The sequence below is a fragment of the Macaca thibetana genome, chromosome 3 (genome assembly GCF_024542745.1).
Source record: "Macaca thibetana thibetana isolate TM-01 chromosome 3, ASM2454274v1, whole genome shotgun sequence".
Taxonomy (NCBI): Eukaryota; Metazoa; Chordata; class Mammalia; order Primates; family Cercopithecidae; genus Macaca; species Macaca thibetana.
In genome coordinates, this window is record NC_065580.1 from 105,577,290 (window position 1) to 105,605,182 (window position 27,893).

The 27,893-nt window shown below is 37.6% G+C and overlaps 1 protein-coding gene and 1 pseudogene across 1 annotated transcript in view; one reads left to right on the forward strand and one right to left on the reverse strand.

The window, feature by feature from the left end:
* LOC126951413 (probable C-mannosyltransferase DPY19L2) overlaps window positions 1–24,630 on the reverse strand; it is a 184,308-nt gene extending 159,678 nt beyond the window's left edge. The window contains exons 1-5 of the mRNA XM_050785482.1: window positions 24,090–24,630; window positions 21,869–21,893; window positions 19,796–19,883; window positions 17,397–17,534; window positions 453–573 (exon numbers count right to left, since the gene is read on the reverse strand). Of these exons, the coding sequence (XP_050641439.1) occupies window positions 453–573; window positions 17,397–17,534; window positions 19,796–19,883; window positions 21,869–21,893; window positions 24,090–24,426 (709 nt within the window). The 5' untranslated portion in view covers window positions 24,427–24,630. The remainder of the gene's footprint in view (window positions 1–452; window positions 574–17,396; window positions 17,535–19,795; window positions 19,884–21,868; window positions 21,894–24,089) is intronic.
* LOC126951421 (protein S100-A11-like) lies at window positions 6,283–7,348 on the forward strand (annotated as a pseudogene).
* Window positions 24,631–27,893: the final 3,263 nt, after the last annotated feature.

Sequence of the window (27,893 nt, forward strand, 5' to 3'; positions counted from 1 at the left end):
AATACTAATGGACTATGAACATACATAAAAAAGTAATATTTCTAAATCTATCTATTATTACATATCTGATTTTTAAATATGTATGCATAAATTTATACATTAGCTATTACAAATAGATATTTGACTAATGTATCCCCAAAATTTATATATTGAAGCTACCCCAAAAAACATCTTTCTGTATCTCGCATTCTGAAATAGAAGACTGACTTATAGTCAAGATTGCCTTACAATGGGATATGTTAATACTCAAATTCCAAAATTTGTACTCAAATTTGTAAGTACACAGCCTTCTCAGAAAACTACTTTAAAATGTAAAATACTCATGGAGGTGAGTCAGTTCTAATTTTTTTAAATCAACAACAGTATTTTACAATAATTCTTAAAAGTGAATCATAATATTATTAAATGTTGATGAATGTTTACAAATGACAGCATTTTTGGAAGAAACATGCCTTCACAGCTTTGAACTTCATTAAGAGGTTCTATTCTGGTGACATTCCAGCAGGTCTTAGTTTCTAGTCCAAATAAATTCATTATTCCCATGAATGTGCGATACCAGGAGGCTATGACTACCTTAAAAAAGATAAAAACAAAGAGATAATGAAGGAAAATACATTCTCTTCATAATAATAATCTTTTCAAAATATGATTTTGTGATGGTTGCCTTAGACATTATAAACTCTGACAAATTCATTTAGATCATTTCACTTGGGAATCAGTCACTTCAAAATTATACTTTATACTTCTATATAGAAAGATATTATATATGTGGTAACCAATTCTGTAATATAAATAATAATAACTGTAAGTCAATATCAAAGTATATAATTAAAATATGGTGATTAATAGAAAAATACAAAGATTTACAGAAACATTTCATAATTCACTTCATTTAGAACCTTGAATTTATTTCTTCATAAAATGTAAAATATATTATAAAAACTGGAACAGAATGGAATAATAGCTCCTGTGCCCATTACAGTTTTAACCAAGCAGAAGATTTAATTGACCAGTTCTTTCCAATCTGCAAGCTATTTTTAAAAGTTCAAAGACAAAGGAAAAATAACAAGAGAAAAAAAATTCCAACAGAATGTTCATGTCTCAGAGGTCTTTTAAAAATAACATTATACATTCTGGAAAACTAACGTGAGATCACTGGGGGAAAAAGTCAAAAAATAAAGAGTTGAAAAGAGAAAGTAAGCACCTCTTAGAGCTAACCATTTTTAATATTTTGGTGATTGGCCAGTTGCAGTGGCTCATGCCTGTAATCCCAGCACTTTGGGAGGCCAAGGCGGGTGGATCACAAGGTCAGGAGTTCGAGACCAGCCTGGCCAACATGGTGAAACCAAATGTCTACTAAAAATACAAAAATTAGCTGGGCGTGGTGGTGGGCATCTGCAATGCCAGCTACTCGGGAGGCTGAGGCAGGAGAATCACTTGAAATCGGAAGGCACAGGCTGCAGTGAGCCAATATCACACCACTGCACTCCAGCCTGGGTGACAAGACCGAAACTCCATCTCAAAAAAAAAAAAAAAAAAAAAAAAGAAAAGAAAAAAGTTGGTGATTATCTTTCCAGTCCTCCCCCCCTAGGCATTTAAAACATGAAATTAGAGTTACTCAATACTACCTAATGAGATCACATTATCAATGTTAATGTAATATACATCACTAAACATCATAAACATCTTTCCATGTCTCACAAGTGTAGATTTATTATGCAGCCTGATATAGCAGGAAAAACATAGCTTTGATATCAGAATTAAACTCAAATTCTGACTCTACAAGTTATAGTTTCTACGGTCTCAAGTAATCCTTCAACAGCTGTCAATCACTTCATCTCTCAAATGAGTTTAATAATAACTATTCTACAAGAGAAGTGAGATAAGAGCTCACATATACAGTCATATATGTCCTAAGTATAGTGCTGGCACATAGTATGCAGTGAATGCTTTTACCTTTTTAAAACATTCTGTTCTAAACTTACATTTTTATTTGTAAATGAGAAATTTATTTCCTGTGAACACAATAAGTATGAACATAAAATTCAACATTGCAGTACTACGTAGTGTTGGAGTAAATCTAGATCCTCTCAATTTTTTATCTCTGTGATGTGAAAAGACTGGGAACAAGTCCTGTTCTTCATAATGCTCTCAAGTTTTAAAAACAACTGAACTACATTATAATTACTTTTGACATTTTTGATAATGTCAAAGAAGAAATTGAAAACTGTGCTTACTAATTATTCAATAAATATTGTTGAATAAGTAAAAAAGAAAGTTGTCACTGAGACCATACCGAAATTAATGAAACAAGAAATAGAGAATTTTACTGTATAATTAAGATTCAGGTATAACCAAAAATTAAAAATACTAAGTATCAAACACAGAGAAATGGGGCTATTGTAATAAGTTAAACCTTCATTTTATATATACAGAGAAAGTCAACATTAACTGAAATTGAAGTTACAGGAAATAGGTTTTTGCATTCAGGTTTTTGCATTTACATTAGAGTTATGAAGATAGCCATTAGAGTAAATAAAAACAGAAGAGTGCCTCCAAAGAGTAAGCAGGGATGCAGAGAAAGTTGGTACAGAAAACTGCGGCTTTAATCTTAGGCAGATCTATATTATCCAATTGTTACTATTACAAATTACATTAAACACTTACAGAAATCAAAATCTGAGAAATTTTCCAAGTACCTGGAAATTAAGCAACATGATTTTATTTTATTTTGTTATTTGTGTGTGTGTGTGTTTCTAGAAGATTTTTTAAAATTATTATTATTTTTAAGTTCCGGGATACATGTGCAGGATGTGCAGGTTTGTTACATAGGTAAATGTGTGCCATGGTGGTTTGCTGCACCTATTGACCCATCATCAAAGTATTAAGCCCAGCATGCATTTGCTCTTTTCCCTGATGCTTTCCCCTGCCCTGCCCTTCGCCTACAAGCCCCAGTGAGTGTTGTTCCCCTCCCTGTGTCCATAATAACACAATTTTAAACTGCTGATGGATCAAAGAAGAAATCACATGAGAAATTAGAAAATAATTTGAACTGAATGAAAATGAAAATACAATATATAAATATTTAAGTAATACAAATGTTTGCTATTGGGAAGACGGAGTGGATGTACTTTTCCTGATTACTCCCTTGAAGTACAACTGAAAACCCTTTGAGCTATATGCAAATCAAACATAATAAGACTCTGAAAAGTAGAGAGAAGACAGACTTGAGACCCAAAGAACAACATGGTTATGAGTTCCATGGGCTCTCTCTGTGCCTCATTTTCTCAGATTTGGAGTTAAAGAGGCTGGCAATCCAGAAACGCCAATGGGCACTGCTATGGTTTGAATGTGTCCCATCCAAAATTCAGGTGTTGAAACTTAATGGCCAATGTGATAGTATTAAGAGATGGGACCTGTAAGAGGTAATGGACACCTCTTACAGGTCTGCCATGTGAGGACACAGGGTTCCTCTCCTTCAGAAGATGCAACATCAAGGCACCATCTTGGAAGCGGAGAGCAGCCCTCACCAGACACCAAAACTGCTGGCGCCTTGATCTTGGACTTCCTTGGACTCCAGAATTCTTAGACTCCAGAATTGTGAGATATAAATTTCTATTCTTTATAAATTACCTAATCTCAGATACTTTGTTCAAACAACACAAAACAGACTAAGACAAATATACAAAAAGTACCAAAAAAGTCAAAAGAAAAAAAAAAAAGTGGTTCCACCCCTACCATATAAACAAAGGCCAAGTGGGGAAGTTAGATTTCCACCTTCCCTGGGCCTTTTCTTTTTCTTTTCTTTTCTTTTTAAATTTTTTTTTAGATGGAGTCTCACTCTTTTCAGTCAGACTTGAGTGCAGTGGTGCAATCTTGGCTCACTGCAACCTCTTCCTCCTGGGTTCAAGCCAATTCTCCTGCCTCAGCTTCCTAAGTAGCTGAGATTACAAGTGCCTGCCACCACGCCTGGCTAATTTTTGTATCTTTTGTAGAGACAGGGTTTCACCATGTTGGCCAGGCTAGTCTCAAACTCCTGACCTCAGGTGATGCTGAAAGCAACAAGATGGTGCCTTCCCCCTTTTTCCCCTTCCTTTGCTTGAGTGATGCCAGAGATATCCAGTTAAAATAGCAGGTTTAAATAAAATCCAGTCTCATAATACTCAAAATGTCTAGGTTTCAAGTGAAAATGACTCATCAAGAACCAGAAAGGTCTCAAACTGAATGAGAAAATAAATGGATTCCAATACTGAGATGAAAGAAATATTAGCATTATCAAGGATTTTAAAACAACAGTCATAAATATACTCTAATGAGCATGCTTAAAACAAATGGAAAAATTGAAAAACTTGCCAGAGAAATAGAAAGTCTCAGCAAAAAAAAAAAAAAAAAAAAAAAAAAAAAAAAAAAAAAAAACATAAATCAATACTAAGAACATCTCTCAAAACCACACAATTACATGGAAATTAAACAACCTGCCCCAAATGACTTTTTGATTCAACAAAGAAATTAAGGTGGAAATCAAGAAATTCTTTGAAACGAATGAAAATAAAGATACAACATACCAGGATTGCTGGAACACAGTTAAAGCAGTGTTAAGAGGAAAGTTTACAGAGCTAAATGCCGACTTCAAAAAGTTAGAAAGATCTCAAATTAACAACCTAACATCACACCTAGAGGAACCAAAAAAGTAAGTGCAAACCAACCCAAAATCTAGCAGAAGATAAGAAATAACCAAATCAGAGATGAATTGAATGAAATTGAGACACAAAACACCATACAAATGATCAACAAAACCATGAGTTGATTCTTTGAAAGAACAAGTAAGCTTAATAGACCACTAGCTAGACTAATAAAGAGAAAGAGAGAGAAGACCCAAATAAACACAATCGAAATGACAAAGGAGATATTACCATTGACCCCATAGAAAAGCAAAAAACTCTGAGAGACTATTATGAACAACTCTATGGACACAAACTGGGAAACCTAGAAGAAATGGCTGAATTCCTGGAAATACATAAACTCCAAAGACTGAACCAAGAAGAAATGAAAACGCTGAACAGATCAATAACAAGTTCCAAGACTGAATCACCAATAAAAAGCCTACCAGCCAGAAAAAGCCCTGGAACAGATGACTTCACAACCAAATTCTACCAGACATATAAGGAGAGTGGATACCAATCATACGGAAACTATTCCAAAAAATTGAGGCGGGATTCCTCCCTTACTCATTCTATAAGACCAGCATCATTCTGATGCCAAAACATGGCAGAGCCACAATGTAAAAAAGAAAACTTCAGGCCAATATATCTGATGAATATAGATGCAAAATCCTCAACAAAATACTAGCATACTGAATCCATCAGCACATCAAAAAGCTAATCCACCACGATCAAGTAGGCTTTATTCCTAGGATGAAAGGTTGGTTCAACATAGGCAAATCAATAAATATGATCGATCACATAAAAGAACTAAAAAAAACCCCACATGATTATCGAAATAGATGCAGAAAAGGCTTTTGATAAAATTCAACATCCTTTCATTTTAAAAACCTTCAACAAAGTAGGCATTGAAGGAACATACCTCAAAATTAGAAGAGCCATCTATGACAAACTCATAGCCAACACCATACTGAACAGACAAAAGCTAGAAGCATTTGCCTTGAGAACTGGAACAACAAAAGGATGTTCACTTTCCCCATTGCTATTCAACATAGTAGTGGAGGTCCCAGCCAGAGCAACCAGGCAAGAGAAAGAAAGAAAATAAATCCATATAGGAAGACAGGAATTCACACTATCTTTTTTCTAAACACTATAATTTTATACCTAGAAAGCCCCATAGTCTCTAATTAAAAGCTCCTAGATATGTCTTTTTAAAACTTTAGCAAGCTTTCTGGATGTAAAATCAATGTACCAAAGTCAGTAGTATTTCTACGCACCAACAATGTCCAAGCTGGGAGCCAAATCAAGAATGCAATCTCATTCACAATAGCCACAAAAAAGTAATAAAAAACTTGTAAAAGAATACTTAGGAATACAGCTAAGTAGAGAGGAGAAAGATCTCTACAATGAGAATTACAAAACACTGCTGAAAGAAATCAGAGACAATAAAAACAAATGGAAAAACATTCCATGCTCATGGATAGGAAGATTCAATATTGTTAAAATGACCATACTATGGAAAGCAATTTACAGATTCGATGCTATTCCTATCAAACTACCAATGACATTTTTCACATAATTACAAAACTATTCTAAAACTTATAGGGATACTCCTTCAACGTAAATAAGGTTAAAATTAATTAATTAATTAATTAAAATAAAACATATGAAACCAAAAAATAGTTCAAATAGCCAAAGCAATCCTAAACAAAAAGGACAAAGCCAGAGGCATCATACTACCCAACTTCAAACTATATTTCAAGGCTACAATAACCAAAACAACATGGTGCTAGCACAAAAACAGACACATAGACCAATGGAACGGAATAGAGAGCCCAGAAATAAAGTCACACACCTAGAACCATCTGATTTTCAACAAACCTGACAAAACAAGTGAACAGGAAAAAGGACTTCTTATTCAGTAAATGATGCTGGGATAACTGGCTAGCCATATGCAGAAGACTGAAACTTCACCCTTTCTTTTCCCCATACACACAAATCAACTCAAGATGAATTAAAGACTGAAATGTAAAACCTAAAACAATGAAAACCCTAGAAGAAAACATAGAAAATACCATTCTGGACATAGACCCTGGCAAAAATTTCATGACGAAGACGCCAAAAGCAATTGCAACAAAACAAAGATTGACAAATGCAACCTGATTAAATTAAAGAGCTTCTGCATGGCAAAAGAAACTACCAAGAGAGTAAACAGACAACCTACAGAAAGGGAGAAATATTTGCAAACTAGTCATCTGACAAAGGTCTAATATCCAGAATCCATAAGGAACAAATCAAAAGTAAAAAAACAACCCCATTAAAAAATGGGTACTCCGTGCCACTCCCAGTCACAGCCTCCTGCGCATCGCTCAGCTCCAACATGGCAAAAATCTCCAGCCTTACAGAGACTGAGTGGTGCATTGAGTCCCTGATTGCTGTTTTCCAAAAGTAGGCTGGAAAGGATGGTTACAACTGCAGTTTCTCCAAGACGGAGTTCCTAAGCTTCATGAATACAGAGCTGGCTGTCTTCACAAAGAACCAGAAGGACCCCTTGACCGCATGAAGAAACTGGAATGGGCAGTTAGATTTCCCAGAATTTCTTAATCTGATTGGTGGCCTAGCCGTGGCTTGCCATGACTCCTTCCTTAAGGCTGTCCCTTCCCAGAAATGGACCTGAGGACCCCTTGGGCCTGGCCTTCAAACCCACCCCCTTTCCTTCCAGCCTTTCTGTCATCATCTCCTCCTCACAGCCCACACGTCCCCTGAGCCCAGCACACCCACCACATCATGCGGGCCCCACCTGTGGATAGTAATAAAACAATGTCACTTTTTTTAAAACATGAAAAAAAAGTGGGTGAAAGACATAAACACAAATTTCTCAAAATTAGATATTTATGTGGCCATCAATCATATGAAAAAGTGTTCAACATCACTAATCATTAGAGAAATGCAAATCAAAACCACACTAACCCAATCGGAATGGCTATTATTAAAAAGTAGGGCCCGGCGCGGTGGTTCAAGCCTGTAATCCCAGCACTTTGGGAGGCCGAGACAGGCGGATCACGAGGTCAGGAGATTGAGACCATCCTGGCTAACACGGTGAAACCCCGTCTCTACTAAAAAATACAAAAAAACTAGCCAGGCGAGGTGGCAGGCGCCTGTAGTCCCAGCTACTCGGGAGGCTGAGGCAGGAGAATGGCGTAAACCCGGGAGGCGGAGCTTGCAGTGAGCTGAGATCGCGCCACTGCACTCCAGCCTGGGTGACAAAGCGAGACTCCATCTCAAAAAAAAAAAAAAAAAAAGTAAAAAAAAAACCAGATGCTGGTAAGGTTGTGGAGAAAAGGGGATGCTTATACACTGCTGGTGGGAATGTAAACTAGTTCAAACACTGTGGAAAGCAATTTGGAAATTTCTCAAAGAACATAAAACTGAACTACCATTTAACCCAGCAATCCCATTCCTGGGTATATACCCAAAGGAATATAAATTAGCCTACCATAAAGACACATGCACATGTATGTTCACTGCAGCACTAGTCACAACAGCAAAGACATGGAATCAACCTAAATGCCATCAATAGTGGAATGGATAAAGAAAATGTGGTACATATACCCCATGAATATTACACAGCCATTATAAAGAACAAGATAATGTCCTTTGCAGCAACATGGAAGGAGCTAGAGGCCAGTAAGCTGACTGAATTAATGCAGGAACAGAAAACTAAATACTGCGTGTTCTCATTTATAAGTGGAGCTAAACACTGAGTACACACGGACACAAAGAAGGGAACAGACACTGGGGCCTACTTGAGGGTGAAAGGTGGGAGGAGGGTGAATACTGAAAAACTGCCTATTGAGTACTATGCTTATTACCTGGGTGACAAAATACTCCATACACCAAATCCCCACTGCATGCAATTCACTTATATAGCAAACCCACACATGTACCCCATGAACCTAAAACAGAAGTTGGAAGAAGAAAAAGTGTCAGCAGAAAAACAGAAGACATAAAGAAAAGTCAAAATTTTCAAAACTCAAAAATAAAATAATCTAAATAAAAAACCTTAATGGATGGTACAAGAGGAGAATGGCAGAGATCGAAGAAAATAACCAGTAAACTAGAAGACAGAACAATAGAAATTAATCTGAGCAAAAGAGAAAAAACAAATGCTAACAGAATTTAAAAAACAAAAACAAAAACACAAAAAACAGCCCTAGGAACCTGTGGAACTTTAACAAAGGATCCTGTATTCATGTCATTGGAGTCTTGGAAGGAGACGGGAAAGAGGCAGGGCTGAAAAAGAACTCAAAGAAATAATTACTAAGGCTGGTCCCGGTGGCTCATGCCTGTAATCCCAGAGTTTGGGTGACCAGGGTAGGCAGACTGCTTGAGCCCAGGAGTTTCAGACCATCCTGAGCAATATAGTGAAACCCCACGTCTACAAAAAATTCAAAAAAATTAGCCAGGTATGGTCGTTGCCCATCTCAGGAGGCTGAGGTAGGCAGATCCCTTGACTCCAGGAGTCAGAGGCTGCAGTGAGCTGAGATTGCACCATTGCACTCCAGCCTGGGCGACAGAGTGAGATCCTGTCTCAAAATAAATACATATATACATACACACATACATACATACATACATACATACATACATACATAAAAAAGAAAGAAAGGCCGGGCATGGTGGCTCAAGCCTGTAATCCCAGCACTTTGGGAGGCCGAGACGGGCGGATAATGAGGTCAGGAGATCGAGACCATCCTGGCTAACACGGTGAAACCCCGTCTCTACTACAAAATACAAAAAAACTAGCCAGGCGAGGTGGCGGGCACCTGTAGTCCCAGCCACTTGGGAGGCTGAGGCAGGAGAATGGCGTGAACCTGGGAGGCGGAGCTTGCAGTGAGCTGAGATCTGGCCACTGAACTCCAGCCTAGGTGACAGAGCGAGACTCCATCTCAAAAAAAAAAAAAAAAAAGAAAAAAAAAAAAGGAAAGAAAAAGAAATATGACTGGACTTCCCATACATGGCAAAAGATATAAACCTAAATATTCAAGGAGCTGAGCAAATCTCAAACAGAAAAAATCTAAAGAAATCCACACTAAAACACAACATACTTTAGAAAACATTTGAACTTTGAATATTATACTTTGATACACTTTTGAAGGCTAAATTTTTTTTAAAAATACTGAAAACAACAAGAGAAAAACAAAATCTTACCTAAAAGAGAAAAAGAATTCAACTAACAGTGGATTTCTCATCAGAAACTATGGAGGGCCAGAACAAAATGGCACAACACTTGCCGTATGCTGAAAGAAAGGAACTATTGACCCAGAATCCTATGTCCAGCAAAAATATCCTTCAGTAATGAAAAGAAACTGCATTCTCTGAGTTAAGAAAAACTAAAAAAAAAAAAAAAAAAAAAAAAATGCAGCCAGCAGAACTTTTAGAACAGACATCTATTCTAAAAGTATAGCTAAAGAAAATTCCCTAAACTGAAATGAAATGATAAAAAGAGGAATCTTGGAACATCAAAGAGGAAGAAATAAAAAACATGGATAAAATAAAACAAGCCTTCACTTTCTTCCTGAGTTTATAAAATATGTGTAAAACTTGAGTTTAAAATAAGTTTGATAATTAAAACATACAGTAAAATGACAGCAGCAACAGATTGTAATAAATAGTGTTGATATAATCACTAGAACCACTAAAAAAAGCTTTGTAAAGTGATATATTTTAAAAATAGATAAATCAAAATATAACTCTAAACAATGTTCAAGTAAAATGTTCTGCCACAAGAAGGTTAAAAACAAAGAAAACAGAAATTGAAAACCACGAATAGAAACCACAAAATAAAATCTCAGACTTAAACTCTAACATATTAATAACTATATTAAATATAAGTGGCCAACTGGTAAATATACCAATTAAGACATACATTGACAGATTGGATTTAAAAATATTACCCAACTGTTCAAAGAAACTCACTTCAAATATAAGAATAAAGTCAGGCTGAAAGTGAAAGGATGGAAAATGATGAATTTATCATACACACAGTAATGAAAAGAAAGCAGAAGTGATTATGCCGTTATCAGAAAAAAGCACACTTCAGAGCAAACAAAATTATCAGAGAATGAAGAAAAAGTCATCGTTAAATTATTTTTTAAAAAATCCAACAAGAAGACCCTGCAATCCTAAATGCATATGCACCAAACATAGAGCTACAAAATATGTGAAGAAAAACAGATGATGTGAAAGGAGAAATGCACAAGTAAATAATTTTACTAGGAGACTTCAGAATCCCTCTGTCAAAAAACTAGAATTAGTATTTTTAACTAGTTATTTTAGTTGATAGAACTAGACAGAAATTCCCCCAAAATTGAGACAAACTCAACAATAGTATGATAAAGACCCTGTTTAAGAGAATGAAGACAAGCTACAGACTAGGAAAATATATTTGCAAGCCATATATATGAAAAATAATTAGCATCTATAATATGTAAAGAACATCCTAAGATCCAAAATTCATAAAACAAACAATTCAAATAGAAATGGAGCAAAATACATAAAGACACGTTTCACATACAGATGGCAAATAAACACAAAAAGATGTACATCATCATTAGTCAATAGGGAAATGCAAATTAAAACTATAATGATATATCACTACGTATGTGTTAGAATGAGTAAAATAAAAAATAGTGACAATACCAAATGCAGGTGAGGATACAGATAAACCTAATTTTGGTTGTGCTTAGGTTGTATCCATTGACTACTGAGTATGTAGCACAAGGAAATTTGCACAGTTTCACTCATTCAACAAATATGATATTGAATCAACTCCATATTCCAGGAAGTAGGCACCTAGGATACAGCTGGGAAATATACAATGGGCACAGGAAAACAGGAGAAAACAAGGTCATTCGCTGAGAATGAAAGGGGGTGAGGAGGTTTGGGATAACTGGAAAGAGAAGATATGAAACGGGCATCAAGGGGTTAGTAAAAGTAAGGCTCAAGGACCATATCAGGATCTGTGGCCTATTTTTGTACCAGTAATGTGAAAAGGACAGTGTTTGTTACCTTTCCCCCAGCAGTTTAAGATAAGAGAGTTTAAAACTTACAGGGGAGATAAGGAAGAAGCGGGTGGGTGGGTTTCATGCCTTTCTCTAAGTGGCTCCTGTTCTCCCAGGCTTTACCATGGAGGATGCTTTCTGAGCACTCTTGCTAATCTTTTGTCGGCACCTTATGAGATCTGTGTAAAAATGTCTGTAAACAATTGCAAATTCCCTTGCTAACCCATACTAGGCATTTACTGACTGACTGGTGAACAATTTGAGTTGAATTCCTTACCATTGTGTCTAGTGGCACGACCCGCGTAATTAAATGCTTGTTTCTGTTCTCCTTGCATGTGCTTTTTCGTTTTAATTTATTTTGGGTTATTTGATTGCCCTGTGATCTCAGCTCCCTGACTGCTTCAGGAAAAGTTGTAAATTTGAAGACTGTTTGGCTTTTATTGTTCTTGCTGCTGACATTGCTGGAAGGCCACGAGCAATGTTCTTTTTGGCTTTCTACATCCAAGGGAAAGCTGACCCAACATGATTAAATCCAACTCTCCATTTTCTCTGTGTTCATACTTGGGAATCTGATTATAGCTGGAGAAACACAATTCTGTTGGCTGGTTTTGTTCTCAGTTCAACACCATCAACCTCAAATGAAGCCCTTGGTGCTGCACAAGAAACTCACATTATATCCCTAGTCTATTCATTCTCTTAGATAAGAGGTCAGCAAGCTTTTCCTATAAAGAGCCAGATGATAAGTATTTTAGGCTTTGTGAGATAGTCTCTGTCTCATACTCTTTAATGTGTTTACATTTACCCCTAGGTTTGTATATGCATATTTGGTTTATCTATCTATCCATTCATGCATTTGTTTGGTATTTATCCTTTTTGATGCTCTCTGAGTTTCTTGGATCTGTGGTTTGGTATCTGTTACTAATTTTGGAAAATTCTCAGTCATTTATTTTTCAAATATTTATTCTTCCTCATCTTTCCTCTCCCACCGGGATTCTAATTATGCATATATTAGAATATTTGATATGGTGTCACAGCTCTTAGATGCTCTACTGTTTCCTTCCACCACTTTTTCTTCTCTTTGCATTCCTATTGACCTATGTTCAAACTCACTGATTATTTCTTCTGCTGTGCTATGTCTGTTGATGAGCCCATCTAAGGCATTTTTTACTTCTTTTTTTTTATGTCTAGCATTTCCCTTTGATTCTTATAGTGTCCATCTCTCTGCTAAAATTATCTGTCTGATCTTGCATATCATCTATCTTTTCCACTTGGGTCTTTAAAATATTAATCATAGTGACTTAAATCTGTCCAGTTGTTCCAGTATCTGTATCTTCTTTGGATCTGGTTGATGATTGCTCTGTCTCTTTGGACTGTGCTTTTTCTTACCTTTAGGTATGCCTCATAATTTTTGCTGGAAGTTAGACATATTGTATAAGACAGTAGACACAAGAGGTCAGTATTTTTATGCTTGAAAATAAGAACATCTTTCTTACTGTTAGGTTTTTATTGTAGGGATTTGTGTTAATCTAGTTAGGGTGGGCTGGATTTGAAATTTGTAATTGCTATAGTTACCAAAGCTGGAGTTTGTTGCTGCTATGGACACTAGCGATTTCAAATTCCTGTAGTGGTACCTTGTTTTGAACTTGGTTTTGGGTTTTCCTTTGTGCTGCTCCCTAGAAAGAAAATGCCTTGCAAAACTCACTTGGTCACATTCCACTGTGATTTTTACCAAAGGTTTGTTCATGTAATGGGGGAAGAGTGACAGGTTTTCTGATGTTCCAATTAAGCCTCAATCTTAGGCAGGTACTGTGAATTTGGGACTTGGGGGCTGTACCCTTCATAAATGTTCCCTTCTCAAGGAATATGACTGTTTTTTAACATTTAGGGTTTTTTTTTTTTTTTTCCTGCCTGTTCTCTTTCACCAGCTTCACTGGATAACCACCAGTGTCCTCAGACAATGGGTTTGATACCGTTCTCCCTGCAGATAATGGCTTTCTTTTCCTAGGAAAGATTTCACAACATGGGTGTGCGCAGAGTCTGAGCAATGATTGCTTTTCCTGTCCCCTAGCCAGCACCATAGGAAAGTTTTCTCTAAATACTTCCCCAATCTTCCCTGAGAGAGCCTGCTCACCTTCACATTTCATGCCAGCTCACACCAAGTCTGTAGCAGTTCATTAAAAAATTTCTGGTTTAATCTTTGTACCAGCTTATATGGCATTCAAAAGCATCTATCTCAGTCAAGCAGTTCCTATCCCAGAATGCTCAGTTCCTATTGCCTTCTGCAGGCACCTGTCCTTGAAATTCTGCGTTGGTTGTCCTCTGACTTCAGTTTTCTGAAGGGTTTAAGAAAAGGTGTTATCTTGCAGTTTGTCCAGCTATTTTTCTTGTTGTAGGAATGAGAGTGTCATCATTCCCGCTCTCTTCATCACCAAACTGACACCTGAAGCCTCCAGAAGCTAAATATATAAAGAATTAAGAGTTCTTTATATATTAGGTGTATTAGCCCTTTATCTGTGAGGTATATTGCAAATATTTTCTCCTGGCCGGGCATGGTGGCTCACGCCTGTAATCCAGCACTTTGGGAGGCCAAGGCAGGAGGATCACTGGAGGCCAGGAGTTTGAGACTAGCCTGGCCAACATGGTGAAACCCCGTTTCTACTAAAAATACAAAAATTAGCCAGGTGTGGTGGCATGCATCTGTAATCCCAGCTATTCAGAGGCTGAAGCTGGAGAATCGCTTGAACCTGGGAGGAGGAGGCTGCAGGGAGCCAAAATCACACCACTGCACTTCAATCTGGGCGATGAAGTGAGACTGTCTCAGAACAAACAAAAAGAAACCAAACAAATATCTTCTCCCAGTGTGTCAACTGTCTTTCGATTTTGTTTTTTTATTTTGTTTTTTAAACTCTGCCCATTTTGCCTTTCCCACAGAAACCCCAATAAAAACCCCAACTTAGGCTTTACCCTCAGTACTGCTTCTGCCTGACCAAACTGTCTCTCTCCTGTGGCTCTGTGTGATGTGACTTGTCCTCTTCTCCATGGAAGTATTGATCATAAATTCTTCTTTCGGTGGCACTGATCTATCTGTGTCATCACTCAGTCAATCGCATAAATTAAGACCTGGGCACAGAACAACTCTGTTTCTATTTCTATAAAATTCTAGAAAATGCAAACTAAACCATAATGACAAAGAGAATATCAGTGGTTTCCTAGGGATGGGATGTGGGCAAAGAGAGATGAAGGAAGGAGGGATTACCAAGGAGCACAGGGAAACTTCGGGATGAGGGATGTGCCAATCGTTTTGATTGTGGTGATGGTTTTACAGGTGGGCCAAAACTAATTAAACTTCACACTTCATCTATATGACCAGCTATCATATGTCAATTATACCTCAATAAAGCTGTTTTAAAAACACTTAGGGTATACCTACTGAAAATAAAACTGCTTTTAATTACAGACTATATCATCATGTGCATAGTAAAATCCAAAGGATTCTACAAACAAGCTACTAGAACCGCTGACTTCATCAAGATGCAGGTACAAAGTTAATATTCAAAATCAACTATATTTCTATACAAAGGCAACAAAAAATGGAAAAATAAAAATTTTAAAATAATACCATTTATAATAAAAGAGTACTGGGGAAGACTGTACATTGAAAAAATACAAAACATTGCTGAGACAAATTAAAAATAATCAACAAGATGGAGATCTAGACTATGATCATGGATTAGAAAATTCAATATTGTTAAGATGTCAATTCTTCCCAAATATGTGTACAAATCCAACATAATCCCAACCAAAATCCCAGTAGGTTTTTTTTTGAGAAATTAATAAGCTGACCCTAACATTTAGATAGAAATGCAATTTTAAAAAGGAAAAACAAAGTGAGAGAACTATCTACTTTCAAGATTTATTGTAAAGCTACAGTAATCAAGACAGTGTGGTACTGGCATAATTATAGATCAAGAGAATAATAGAGTCCAGAAACAGATTCACACATGATGTGGTCAATTAATTTTCAACGAATGTACCGAGACAATTAATTCAATGGGGGAAAAGACAGCTACCATAATGGAGCATTTTTTGGCATTCTGAAAATGTTTTGTAACTCAATTGTGGTGATGGATATATAGCTTCATACCTTTGTCAAAACTCAGAGAATGGTACACTCACAATTGGCACATTTTATTACATGTAAGTCATACCTCAAAAAAGCTGAGTTGGTGACAAAGATTTATATATGTTGTTGATCGAAGAACAAATCCAAATGCTTATTAAACATGGAAATATATTTATCCCCATAAATAATAAGGGAAGTACAAATTAAAACAAAAAGCATATCACAGTCATCATAAGAGTAAAAATCACAGGGTCTGACAATTCAAAATCTAATAATGATATGAGAAAATTCTAGACAGCAGTGTGAACTGCTACATTTGCTTCAGACAGCAATTTAGCAATATCTGGTAAAGCTGAAAAAGCACACACTCTATAACAGCAAGTCCACTTCTAGGTATATCCTAGACAAAATACTGCACATATACAGAAGAAAATCACACAGAAGTGCACATTTGAGATTACATTGCTTGTAATTGAAAAATTGGAAATAATATATTAAGATGGGGAAATACATAAACTTTAGAATTATAAAATGGTTAAAATTAGAGAAATTATATATATACAGAAAGTTCAAAAATATAATTTTGAAGAAAAAATCCTACAGTGACACATTCAGTGTGAGATCATTTATGTGGACTTAAAGCACATAATAAAACAATCTCTGAAAACAGAAATTGGATGGATACACACACCAAATTTTAATAAAGGTATGTTGGACTAGAAGCAGAATAAAGGTGATTTTAACTGTATTTATAATATTTTAATTATTGTAAAATAGTTGATGCAAAAATGACAAAGATCAGCATTTATTTATTTTAGATGGTTGATCACACACATTTGAATATTATTTTCTAAGTCTCTGTAGTTTTAAGCATTTCAAAATCTAAAGAAGAATAATTTTAAAATACTATAAAAATATGAATAAACTTTTAATTAATATGCTGGATTCTGAGACAACTTTAAACTCGACAGTAGTATTTACCATGGTGTCAAATTTAGCATTTATCTTGAATTCACAAACCGAATTCACTAATTTTGTCTCCATTTTTCAAATTTTTAGTATTTGTAGACTACTATAACAACCATACTCTTTTAGGCTAAGTGTTGGAAGATAGTAATAGATTTCTGGCTGTGTGACTAAAGAAATCTTACCGTACTAACGTAACTCCAAGATCACTATTCAAGCTCATCACTCTCACTGTTCCTTCGCGTGGTCATCGTGCCCACCTATGAGGTGTCCGAAGCCAAAAGCCCATGCCCGTTTAGAACCTTTTTGGCTCCCATGACTCTCTTTTCCATTTGGCTTGTCTATTACCCTGGCCATTATTTACACACTAAGGTTCATTCTTTGAGTTCATAAGACAACAGTTTCTGAGGTCTTTAAATTTTACGAGAGGAACTTATGATATTCTGCTCAACTGTAAGGATACACAAAATAAATTCACTTGAAAGCTCCCCTCCCTTTCTTTTTAACAAGATTGTGCTGACTATTTTTATCTGATAAAGAGGATCACTCTACAAATATTATTTGTCTCCAATGATGACTCACCTCTGGATAAAGATGGAAGCGTTTTACTGTATTAATTACAAGAGGATATTCAGTAAGCCTGTCATTCATAATCATCCACAGTCCTTCCAAAAATGAAGGTGCTTCAATAATGGTCTTGAAGTAGGAATAATAAAGTCCCTTTAAAAAAAAAAAGCACATATTGTCAATGTAATTAAAACTTTAAAATAATTATTTTTATCACTTCTATAGAACATTTTTTTCCGAAAAAAAAAGGTCAATAATAAGACTTCCTAATTACTCCTCGCTGTTTTGCATTCTTGGACTTTAAAAAGCACGTATTTTCAGGTGATCACTGTACTATACTTTCAAATTTTCTATAGGCTTTCAAACTAAAGAGTTGGAGGGATGGTCAAACGATTTAAAGAGTTTCTCTAATAATGTCTTAAAAGGTGTAGACTGTATATGTTTAATTTTCCCAAATCTGGTTTTATCCCTCACATTTGAGATGCTTGAAGGTTCACATCTGATTAATTCTGTCATAAACAGGGATGCCTTCATGCCTCTGTACAACTTTGCATATAGAAAATTACTTCTTTTTTTCCCATGCTCTTAGGAAATAAAATATAATGATCATAAGTATCATGAGCAAGGAATCCAATGCTTCTAGCTTACTTCATAGCTCCATCAAATCCTCTGTGCAAGGTGAAAGCTCAATGTCGATTGACTATTGTTGCTCACAAATGCTATATACTAAAAAGCATATTATTTTAGTGTCTTACACTTCAGCATATAAAATAAAGGCTTCATTAGGATAGTAAAAGTGCTGTTGAGTTAAAATTCATGGATTAACAACAGCATGTTGTGTCTTATTTCCCCATCAGTTTCTTGCTTTCGCTCCTAAAATCCAAAAAGCTAAAAAGGGCCACATTGTTTAAAATGCACTTTCCCTAAAAAATGCTATATGCTATAATCATATCTGCCTCATCCAACACGAGTAACTGCTAAATTAAAGGTCTGTTTTAGCTGATGTCTGAAAGGCCATTACCTCATAGCTGATTGGCAAAATATGAGTTCATAAAGAATTTTCCTTTCTGCTTAGGAAGATAACAAAACAATACAAGAATTAAAGGATACCTAATATGCAAAAGTCTATATTTAGGGAAATATTAAAAATATAAGTTACTAATAACAGCTATTATTTTGTGTTAAGTATTCTGCTATGTGTTGCCATTCACTATCTCCCTTCATTTTCCCTAAACCCCTCTAAGGTTGGCATTGTTTTTATTGAGCAGATGAAATTACTGAGAATCTGAGAGGTTACCTGACTAGCCATCATACAGGAAAGCACAGAACTGCTATTAGAGTCCAGCAGTCTGTCACCAAAGTCCAGACTCTGCCACAGTTACACTCTTTATTTAATAGTATTTTATATTCTGTCTTTGGAAATACCTTTAAAATGTTCAAATGTCATACATATGTTAATGTATCCAATGTTTTGAAACTTTATAGGGGCAATATAGGGATGAAAATTAAAAAGCAGTGACTGAGGGGCCTAGCATGGGCAAATTCATAGAGACAGAAAATATAGTTGGGTGTGATTAGTGTCTAGTGGGTGGAGTTTCTGTTTGGGATAGCAAAAAGTTCTGGATGTGGACAGTGATAATATCTGCAAGACATCACAAATGTACTTAATGTCACTGAATTGTACGCTTAAATGATAAACATTGAAATTTTTTATTACAAATTTAAATCTAAATTTTACCATAATTTAAACAAAAAGCAATGGCCAGAGTGAGGAGAGCCAGTTTCAATGCTTCACTAGGCCCCCGACCAGCTGCAAGCAGATCTGAAAGATGGACGGTTGTAGTGTCTTCTAAATGTAAAATTGTGCAATTTTGGCATTCGCTATCCCACTTACTCCTCACAATAATTATGTGAGATGTGTATGGCAGAAAACTCCATTTTAAAGATTAAGTATCGAAAAACAGAAAATTATTTAAAAATTATATCAAAAGTTATCTCTTAAAAGAGATTATCTTGAAATCAAAAGACAGCCAAATAATAATCATCACCATTAAAAGACCCAGGTGAAACATGGGATCTCCCAACTGTAGCCAAAGAGAAAGCAATTTCTGATAACATCTCATTTCATTTCGCTTTATCACTTCCTCAATGCTTCCTCTGACCTCCTTCCTCACCTATTATAATTCATCTTTATTATCTTAAAAAGAAGTCTGCAGTAGGAAAGAGTGAGAGATAATGAAATAAGTAACAGAAAAATAATCTCAAACACTTTACTATTTAAATAATAAACCTGGGTTATAGCTTATGAAACAGTGCAGCTCACCAAAAGTTCGTTTCAATTCCTAATACATTTCTACCTCATAGTCTCGCTATTCTTAAACCACAAATTAATTCGTTAGAAGAAGAAACCTAACCATTTCAGTGCGAAAAGTCATCTCCCGTTCCAAAGATGAGAGGTGAGAGAAATGACGATCATTTTCAAAAAGTGTTACTAAATGTAACCTAGAAAAAAATGAAGTATCATATTACAATAAGAACAAGTTTTAAACCCAACAGTAAAATAAGTGATAAGTAAGAAAGCCATAAAAAGAAAACAATAAATTGTTATAATAGTAATTTTATAATTTGCTTACTAACTTGTATGTTTTTAAGCATTTATAATCCAGTATGGCACACACCTGAAATTCCTTAACTCAGTGGTTTTTAAGCTTAATTGTGGCCTGGTGCGTTGGCTCATGCCTGAAATCCCAGCACTTTCAGAGCCCGAGGCAGGCAGATCACTTGAGGTGAGGAGTTCAAGACCAGCCTGCACAATATGGTGAAACCCCCATCTCTACTAAAAATACAAAAATTAGCCAGCCATGGTAGTGCATGTCTGTAATCCTGGCTGCTAGGGAGGCTGAGGCAGGAGAACTGCTTGAACCCAGGGGGCAGAGGATGCAGTGAGCAGAGATCATGCCACTGCACTCCAGCCTGGGCGACAGAGTGAGATTCTGTCTCCAAAAAAACCCACCTTAATTGTACATCTAAAATTCATGTGGCTTTTTTCACCCTTCCTTCCATCCCAGGCCTCTAAATAAGAACAGAGGCAGGTTATTGTTTGTTTTTTAAGTTTCAAGTGATTCTAATCTACCAGCCTTGGGAAATACCTCCATAACTGTTGAAAAAGGTTCAAAATATAATTTTAAATAAAATTACTTTAGATCAAAGCAGACTTACAATAAGTATAATATCATATAAGGGATCAACTTTCAAGTGCCAAAGAATGCAGGTGTGTGCTTGAAGACATTTTAGTAGTGAATCAACAGCTGTAGGCAGTGAAGAAAGGAGCATATGTGATAAACAAAATTAGCTGCAGTCAACAATCATGCTATAGCTAACTTATGTAGTCAGTACTTGCCAGTGAAGCTGAAAATAAAGCAAAGTTCCATATATTAACCCTGTTTTCCACCAACACTTCTTTACATGTAGGACATATGCCAGGGTACCAAAAACTGCAGGAATATTCCCTACTATTGCAGCCTCAGTTCTAACATCAAAATCTCCCTGCAGACTAAATGTCTAGAGCAGCACTGTGTCTACAGAACATAGAGGCAGATCTCATACCTCCCAAGGGTAGAAATCACTGAGTACAGGTAAAAATCAAATATTCCAGAGGAAAATATTATTTTACGAAGTTTTTAAAACACTTTTGTAAAATAATATACACAGGCTTACACACTGAAAGACTCAAAGCCATTTAACTCTGTATAACCACTGCAGAATCTTTATCTTCTTTTTTACCTGATTTCCAATTGGCAGGTGTTACTAAACTTTACCACCAGTTATTTCACTGGCTGGCTGTGCTGGCTCATACCTGTAATCCCAACACTTTGGGAGGCCGAGGCAGGTGGATCATTTGAGCCCAGGAGTTTGACACCAGCCTGGCCAACACGGTGAAACCTCGTCTCCACTAAAAATACAACAAATTGGCTGGGTGTGGTGGCGCACACCTGTAATCCCAGCTGAGGCACGAGAGTCACTTAAGCCTGGGAGGCAGAGGTTGCAGTGAGTCAAGATCGTGCCACCACACTCCAGCCTGGGAGACAGAGCAAGACTCTGTCTCAAAAAAAAAAAAAAAAAAAAAAAAAGAAAAAGAAAAAAGTTATTTCACTAGCAACATATAATTACCATAAAATAAAGGAGGGTTTTAAATGAACTACACATGCAAAATACACTAGAAAAGCTAGATATTTAAAGAAACATGTAGTGAATTAGTTGGTAAAGCAAAAATATTTTAATTCATAAGTTACTAGTCCCCTAATGCATCTATTTTGTAAATGCTGTTTCATATAAGTTTGTAAAAAAGCAAAATATATGCATAAATTGGTGCACATAAAGATGTTTTACAACTATAGCCAGAAGTTATTGTTTTACTGTATGCAAAGAGTGATGGCAATTTTTAATTCAAATGTTTCTAAATATTTCAAACTGAAACTAAATCTTACCAATGTAAAATTGCCACAAAGACGGCTGGAAAAAAGAAAAAAAGGAAAGTTATTAAAAGCTGCTTTATTATAAAATACCATTTAAACAAGTATTTCAAATGTATTATTTTACATGTCTAGAAATATAGCACACAAAGCAAGATGGCCAGCTAATCCTGTCTCTGTGAGCATAGGAAAAAATCCAGGACACAAAGTAAATCCTGAACAGAGCTTACCTCTCTGCAGAGGGGCTTGACAAGCAAAGGGAAAGACTTGAGAGGGTTTTTTTACTTCAGGTAATTGGTAAGAGTGATGGAATTATGGAAGATTGTGACTTTTTTGGTGTTTTTTTTCAGTATTATTTTCTATTCCTTTATATGAAATTTTTAAAAGAAGCAAATATATACAGTATGCTTCACTAGTTCTAACCAGGAGGAGCCACTCTAGATCAGTTTCCCTAGCATTTATCAGAAGACGATTAAATATAGGCAATCACTTCTTCAGCAGCACATCTAAAAGCCCCATTGTGCAACTCAACCCTTGATGAACTGCAAGCTCTTTGCAAGCGTCCAGACCTAGGAGCTACTAGATGGCCTAGGAGACTAATCTGGAGTCACCTGTGCCAGCGCCCCATGTATACGTAAGACTTCAACAGGGAGCTGGGAGACACTGCTCTGGGTATGGAGCTTTTACAGGAGCTGCAGACGCAGCCTGTGCCCCTGTTTGGTTGGGGAATTGCTTGTTTTCAAAGGTACCATGGAGCTGGAAGAGAAGAGTGGGGAATAGAACAAGTTAAAACACCACAAACTTTGCTGTTCTTATAGAGGTTCAGCAGCTTTTCTTGAATTAATGCCCTTTAGATTGTTGTAAACCTTTGCTTAATTTCCAAAGTTTTGAAGAAAATGATTTTGATAATTTTCCAAGTATTTTCACTGTCGTCATGGAGGAGTGCATTTCCTTGGCTATTCCAGAAGTCCTACCTCCCCTCTGAGATTTTATAATGGTATTTTTTATGGTTATCCCAAATATACTTGGCAGGTCATCTTATAACCACCAATAATAGCCTCTTAAAAATTCAAAAATTACTCCACTTGGCTAACAAAATAAATGCAAATTAATTCAATAATTATTGAAGAAATTAAATTTTTAAAAATTAAACAATTGCAATGTTGAAATTCTCAACCATGCTTATCCAGATCTTTTCCTACATCACTAACTGTCCTGGAATTATCTTAAATACTTCTCAGATTTACTTGTTTTATATCAAGATAGGCAAAGTATGGCCCATGGTGTATTTCTGGACTGTCTGCAAGTGCGGTTGCTATAATTTTTAAAAGGTTGAAAATTGTAAAAAGTTGTAAAGATGCTCATTAACTGTTATTAGGCTTCATTAATTTTAAAATATACAGAGACTATCCTATTCAACTATATTTGTATCCTATTTCTAATTCTCCTAACAATTATATACACTGGCAAAAACTCTTCAGATGATATATAAGGAAAAGGTCAAATATACTACGAAATTCATCCAGCTTTCCAAAGATGCTCAAAATCTTTGTGTCTCTCAATCCCTCCCTTAACCCACATAACACATCTGAAAAAAAAAGGATACGGTGTAGTGATGCCAGTATTCTAAATGCTTGAAGGGCTTATCACATGCCTTTTCCAAGCTGTGACAGAAGCATGTCCCCTGGACCCGGGCATCCTATCAATCTCACCTCGGAAGGTGACCCAGCCTCATACTTCACTGAAACAGACCATTGAGTCGCCAGCACTCCCAACTTCTTTTATCTCCACTTTAACATTTCTCCGTATAGTAATCCTCGCTTTTCTAGTTCCTGCCATCTCAGAAAAGGAATTCTCTCTCCTCTTTTCCACAGTTAGCTTCTCAGAGTTGTGCCTTTAATTCTACCCTCCCAAGTATTCCAACCTTTGCTCCGCTAATTATTTCCTCTCTTGGAATTTTCATCTCATCCTCTTCCCTTGATCCTTCCCCTCAGTCTTTAAAACTCCTAGACCTTAAAACACTCTGCGATCTGACAGCCCGTCAAACTAATATACTCCCCATCTCTCTCTCTCCCCTTGTTCAGCGACAAGATCTTTGGCCAACTCCTTTCTACTCGGACCTTGCTATTATTTACTACTAGGCACCCACAAACCCTTGCTTGTTAAATTGCTCTCCTTCAAGACTCAAGAAAAGCGCCATGCGGCTCCCTCTAGGGCTCTCCTGTCTTCTCCTCACCGATGCCGAGAGTGGTCCTGCTGGAGAACCGCCGCGCCTGCAGTTCGTGCACCTTTTCCCGGAGCTGCGCCAGGAAATTATGGACGAACTGGAAGGGGCCGAGAAGAAATGTATTGGCCATCACCTCCAGCTCCAAGCCTTTTCGCGCTTTCAGATTTCGGATCCTCCGCGGGGAGGACCTCCTGGCGCCCCTTGGCAGGTTCCCGCCGCATAGCGCCGATCTTCCCACCTCCTCCTCCACCTCCGGCTCCCGGGCGGGGGAGGCCCCGCGCCGCCGCTTAGGCTGGCTGGGGCGGGAAGATTGTAGCGGCTTTGAGCTTACTCCTTGTTTTCTCATAATCCCTGGTGGAGCTGGGTCAATTTCAGGCACAGCCCAGGCGAGTCGGGCGAGGTTCAGAAAGGCCTGACTCGCCTGGCAGCCTCAACGGACTTGTCCCCGCAGCCGTTGCGGACCTCCCGGTCGCCATAGCGACTGTGAAATGTGGGGTGGGGCGCGTGCGGTCGAAGCCATTCGCGCTGGCAGTCCCTGCGTGTCCGCCCACGTGCTCCCCACCGCTCGCAGCACCCCCGCCTCCGCGCTTTCCCGAGCGTGCAGCCTCGGGTGAGGGCAGCACCACGCACAGCCCACCACACCCTCCCCAGCGCCTGCAGCCCCCAGTGCGCCCAGTCCCCAAGCCCGCACGTGCAGTCGCCACCTTGCGCACAGCTCCATGTACAGCTCCCCACACGTTGCCAGCCCCCCTGGCGCTGAACCCATCACCGCTCGCCCTTCACGCGCTTCACTGGGAGGGCAGCCCCCGCCCCCCACCCCGAGCGTGCAGCTCCACGCAGCCTCTCCACACTCTCCCCAGCGCCCCAGCACCCCGTGTGCGCACAGCTCTGCCAGTCGCTTCCCCGCGCGCCGCTTCGGGCCATAACCTTGCGCGACTAAGTCTGAAAAACTTCTCGTGGCTTCATTCCTTCGGGGTTAGTCTTAGCTTTGACATTTTAACCAAAAGGTTACACGTTAATTAACGAGGTATTAAAGGGGAAGGTCTCAGCTGCAAGAAATGACTGTAGGAAGTGTGTCCGGGAAGCCAGCGGACCCGCCCGTGGTGCACCCGGCATTAGGAACGTCTCTGCTCTCCTACGATCGCGGGGGTATCGGACAGTCAGTGCCTGTTGCCAACGCTGAGGGAACGGGCCGAGACTGCGGACAACACGTGGCAGAGCTGGCCTGAGTCCGGTGGGTCTGACCCCAGAGCCTCAAGTTGACGCCAGTTCCTTGGCACGGGACACTGTTTACTGAATCTTAAAGCAAAATGCTTTTCCAGTAAGGTTCCGAGAGGTCGTCAGCCCTAGGAGCGGTGTGCTCAAGCACTTTCAGCACCAGCCAGGACCAACTGAGAGGGGAGCGCTTAGCTCCCAGTCACCGCGCAGCCCTTCAGGAGGCCAAAGCGGCTGGCACAGACGCACTGGGACCGCTGACATTTTCCGTGTCCTCTGTCACGGCCCCATGCTGGAGCCCACACCGCTTCACTTCCCATCTGTTTGATGATGGATCAAATTGAACTCCCATATCCTAACTGACCCGTCTAAATCATGGCTCATCGTGGTCAGGTTAATTTTTTCCTGATGCAACACAGCACACAAATGTTCATGGCTCCCCATAGCCCACAAATCAAGTCCTAGGCTTGCTCACCAATGCCTTCAATAATTGCCCCATATACATTTTCAACTTTAATTTCCCACTTTCTCGGGCACAAATCTTCCATCCCAGTCATTTCAGGTGAGGTCCACAGCCTGAGACACCATAACTGCTGAATTCCTTTACTCACATGGAAAAGTCACCCCTTGGCTTTTACATCCTCTTCTCCCCGCCCATCTGAATGCTATCACCTTCCAAGCCCCAGCCCATTTCTCCAGCCCATATTAATTATGCTTTTTCTGAAGGTCTAGAGCACTTAACTGACAGTACTATTTATCTTGTCACTCATTTAAATTCAGTAAGTGCTATTATTGTTCATATTTTGTTTTGGGAGATTTTTTCAAGGAGCATTTCTACATTCCTGGCATTGTGTTTGGTGCTCAAAATGTTTTCTCACTTAATTCATGCAATAACTATATGCACATTTTAAAATCAAGCATCAGGGATGTAGTTATTTGCCCAAGTTTTAACAGCTAATAAAGTGGAGTGATTGTTTTTCTTTTTGGTCAGTTTGTTTTTTCTGGAATTTCCAATTGCCTTTTGCATCTCTTGGTGTCCTGGTGGGATATAAAATGCTCTTACCCATGGTCTAGCCCTTGAAAGTACAAATCTGGTCATTTTTATCATTTAAAAAATTAATATTTTTATAAGAATGTTCATTGTGCTATTATTTATATCGTTGAAAAATAGAAATGGCCTCAGTGTCAAACACTAAGTTATGAAACATTCATATAGTGAAGCATTACAGCCACTAAAGTCATTTTGCATGGATATTTAATGAAATAGGAAAATAGTCATGACACAGTAGTGTTGAAGGAAAAAAGCAGGATATATTTTATGATTCATATGTTTAGTGAACACATAAAATTAACTGTGTGCCATATGCTGCTCTAAATCTCATATAGGAAGAATACTGTATAGAGGACTCATATAGGAATATTACCAATATATGACCTTGAGCTAGTAATTTAGCCACTCTAGGATTAATTTCCTCATCTGAAAAATGAAGACAGCTATATTTGTCTTACTGATGGTATGGTTGAATGAATGAATACTTATGAAGCATCAAAAACACAGCACGTGCTTAAACAAATGTTCCTTTATTATGTTCTAGACTGGCCATCCTATAGGGCACTAGTGAGTATTTTTAGGTTGGTGCAAAAGTAATTGCTATTTTTGCCAGCACTTCCAATTAATATTTTGCTCACTTGGTTTCTTTGTCATCAAGTGATATGTTAGTAATTATTGAACAGTAATACATGTTTTAGGTTCATTAGTTAACTGAGAGATAGTTGCCTAAATAATTATGTATCTACTCCTACTAAGGAGAGGAGTAGGTTTGTGTATAAGAGGGAAATCCTGACACTTAATTTTATGTGCAGTTAAATAGAATCAGGGATGTTTTCATGTTTTTACAGCTTCTCTAACAGTGGTCCCTTATTTTGACTTTATTATTTTGAATGGTTATTTGAGTCACATTTTAGCTGCATAATAACTAACGACAATAACTTAAAGGAGTTAGGCTGATAATTTAATCTATGATGAATTAACAATTAAAATAGCACATTATAATTAGATATGATGCAATATATTCTTGCATTATCTTATCTTTGAAACAGAGATGCCTCATGATTTAGCTTTTTTTTTTCTTTTTCCTCAAGATAGGGTCTCACTGTGTCACACTGGCTAAAGTGTAATGGTGTTCACTGCAACCTTGAACTCCTGGGCTCAAGCGATCCTCCTGCCTCAGCCTCCTGAGTAGCTTGGACTACAGGTGCAGGCCACCACACACAGCTAATTTGTTTATTTTTGCAGCGACGGGTATCACTATGTTGCCCACGCTGGTCTAAAATTCCTAGCCGCAAGCACTCCTGCCGCCTCTGCCTCCCAAAATATTGGGATTACAGGCATGAGCCATTGCACCTGGCTGCGAATTATTTGTCTTACACAGAGATCTCTAATCCAGTTATGGATATCTAAAACTTGCCTCAGTTTTTCCTTTGTCCTTTAGTAAAACAATTGGGAATTTTAAAAAATGCAATTAAACTATGTAACCAGCAGATGGCAATAATGATCTGTAAATGAAAATTTCAAAACTCAGTTAATTCATTTTTTTA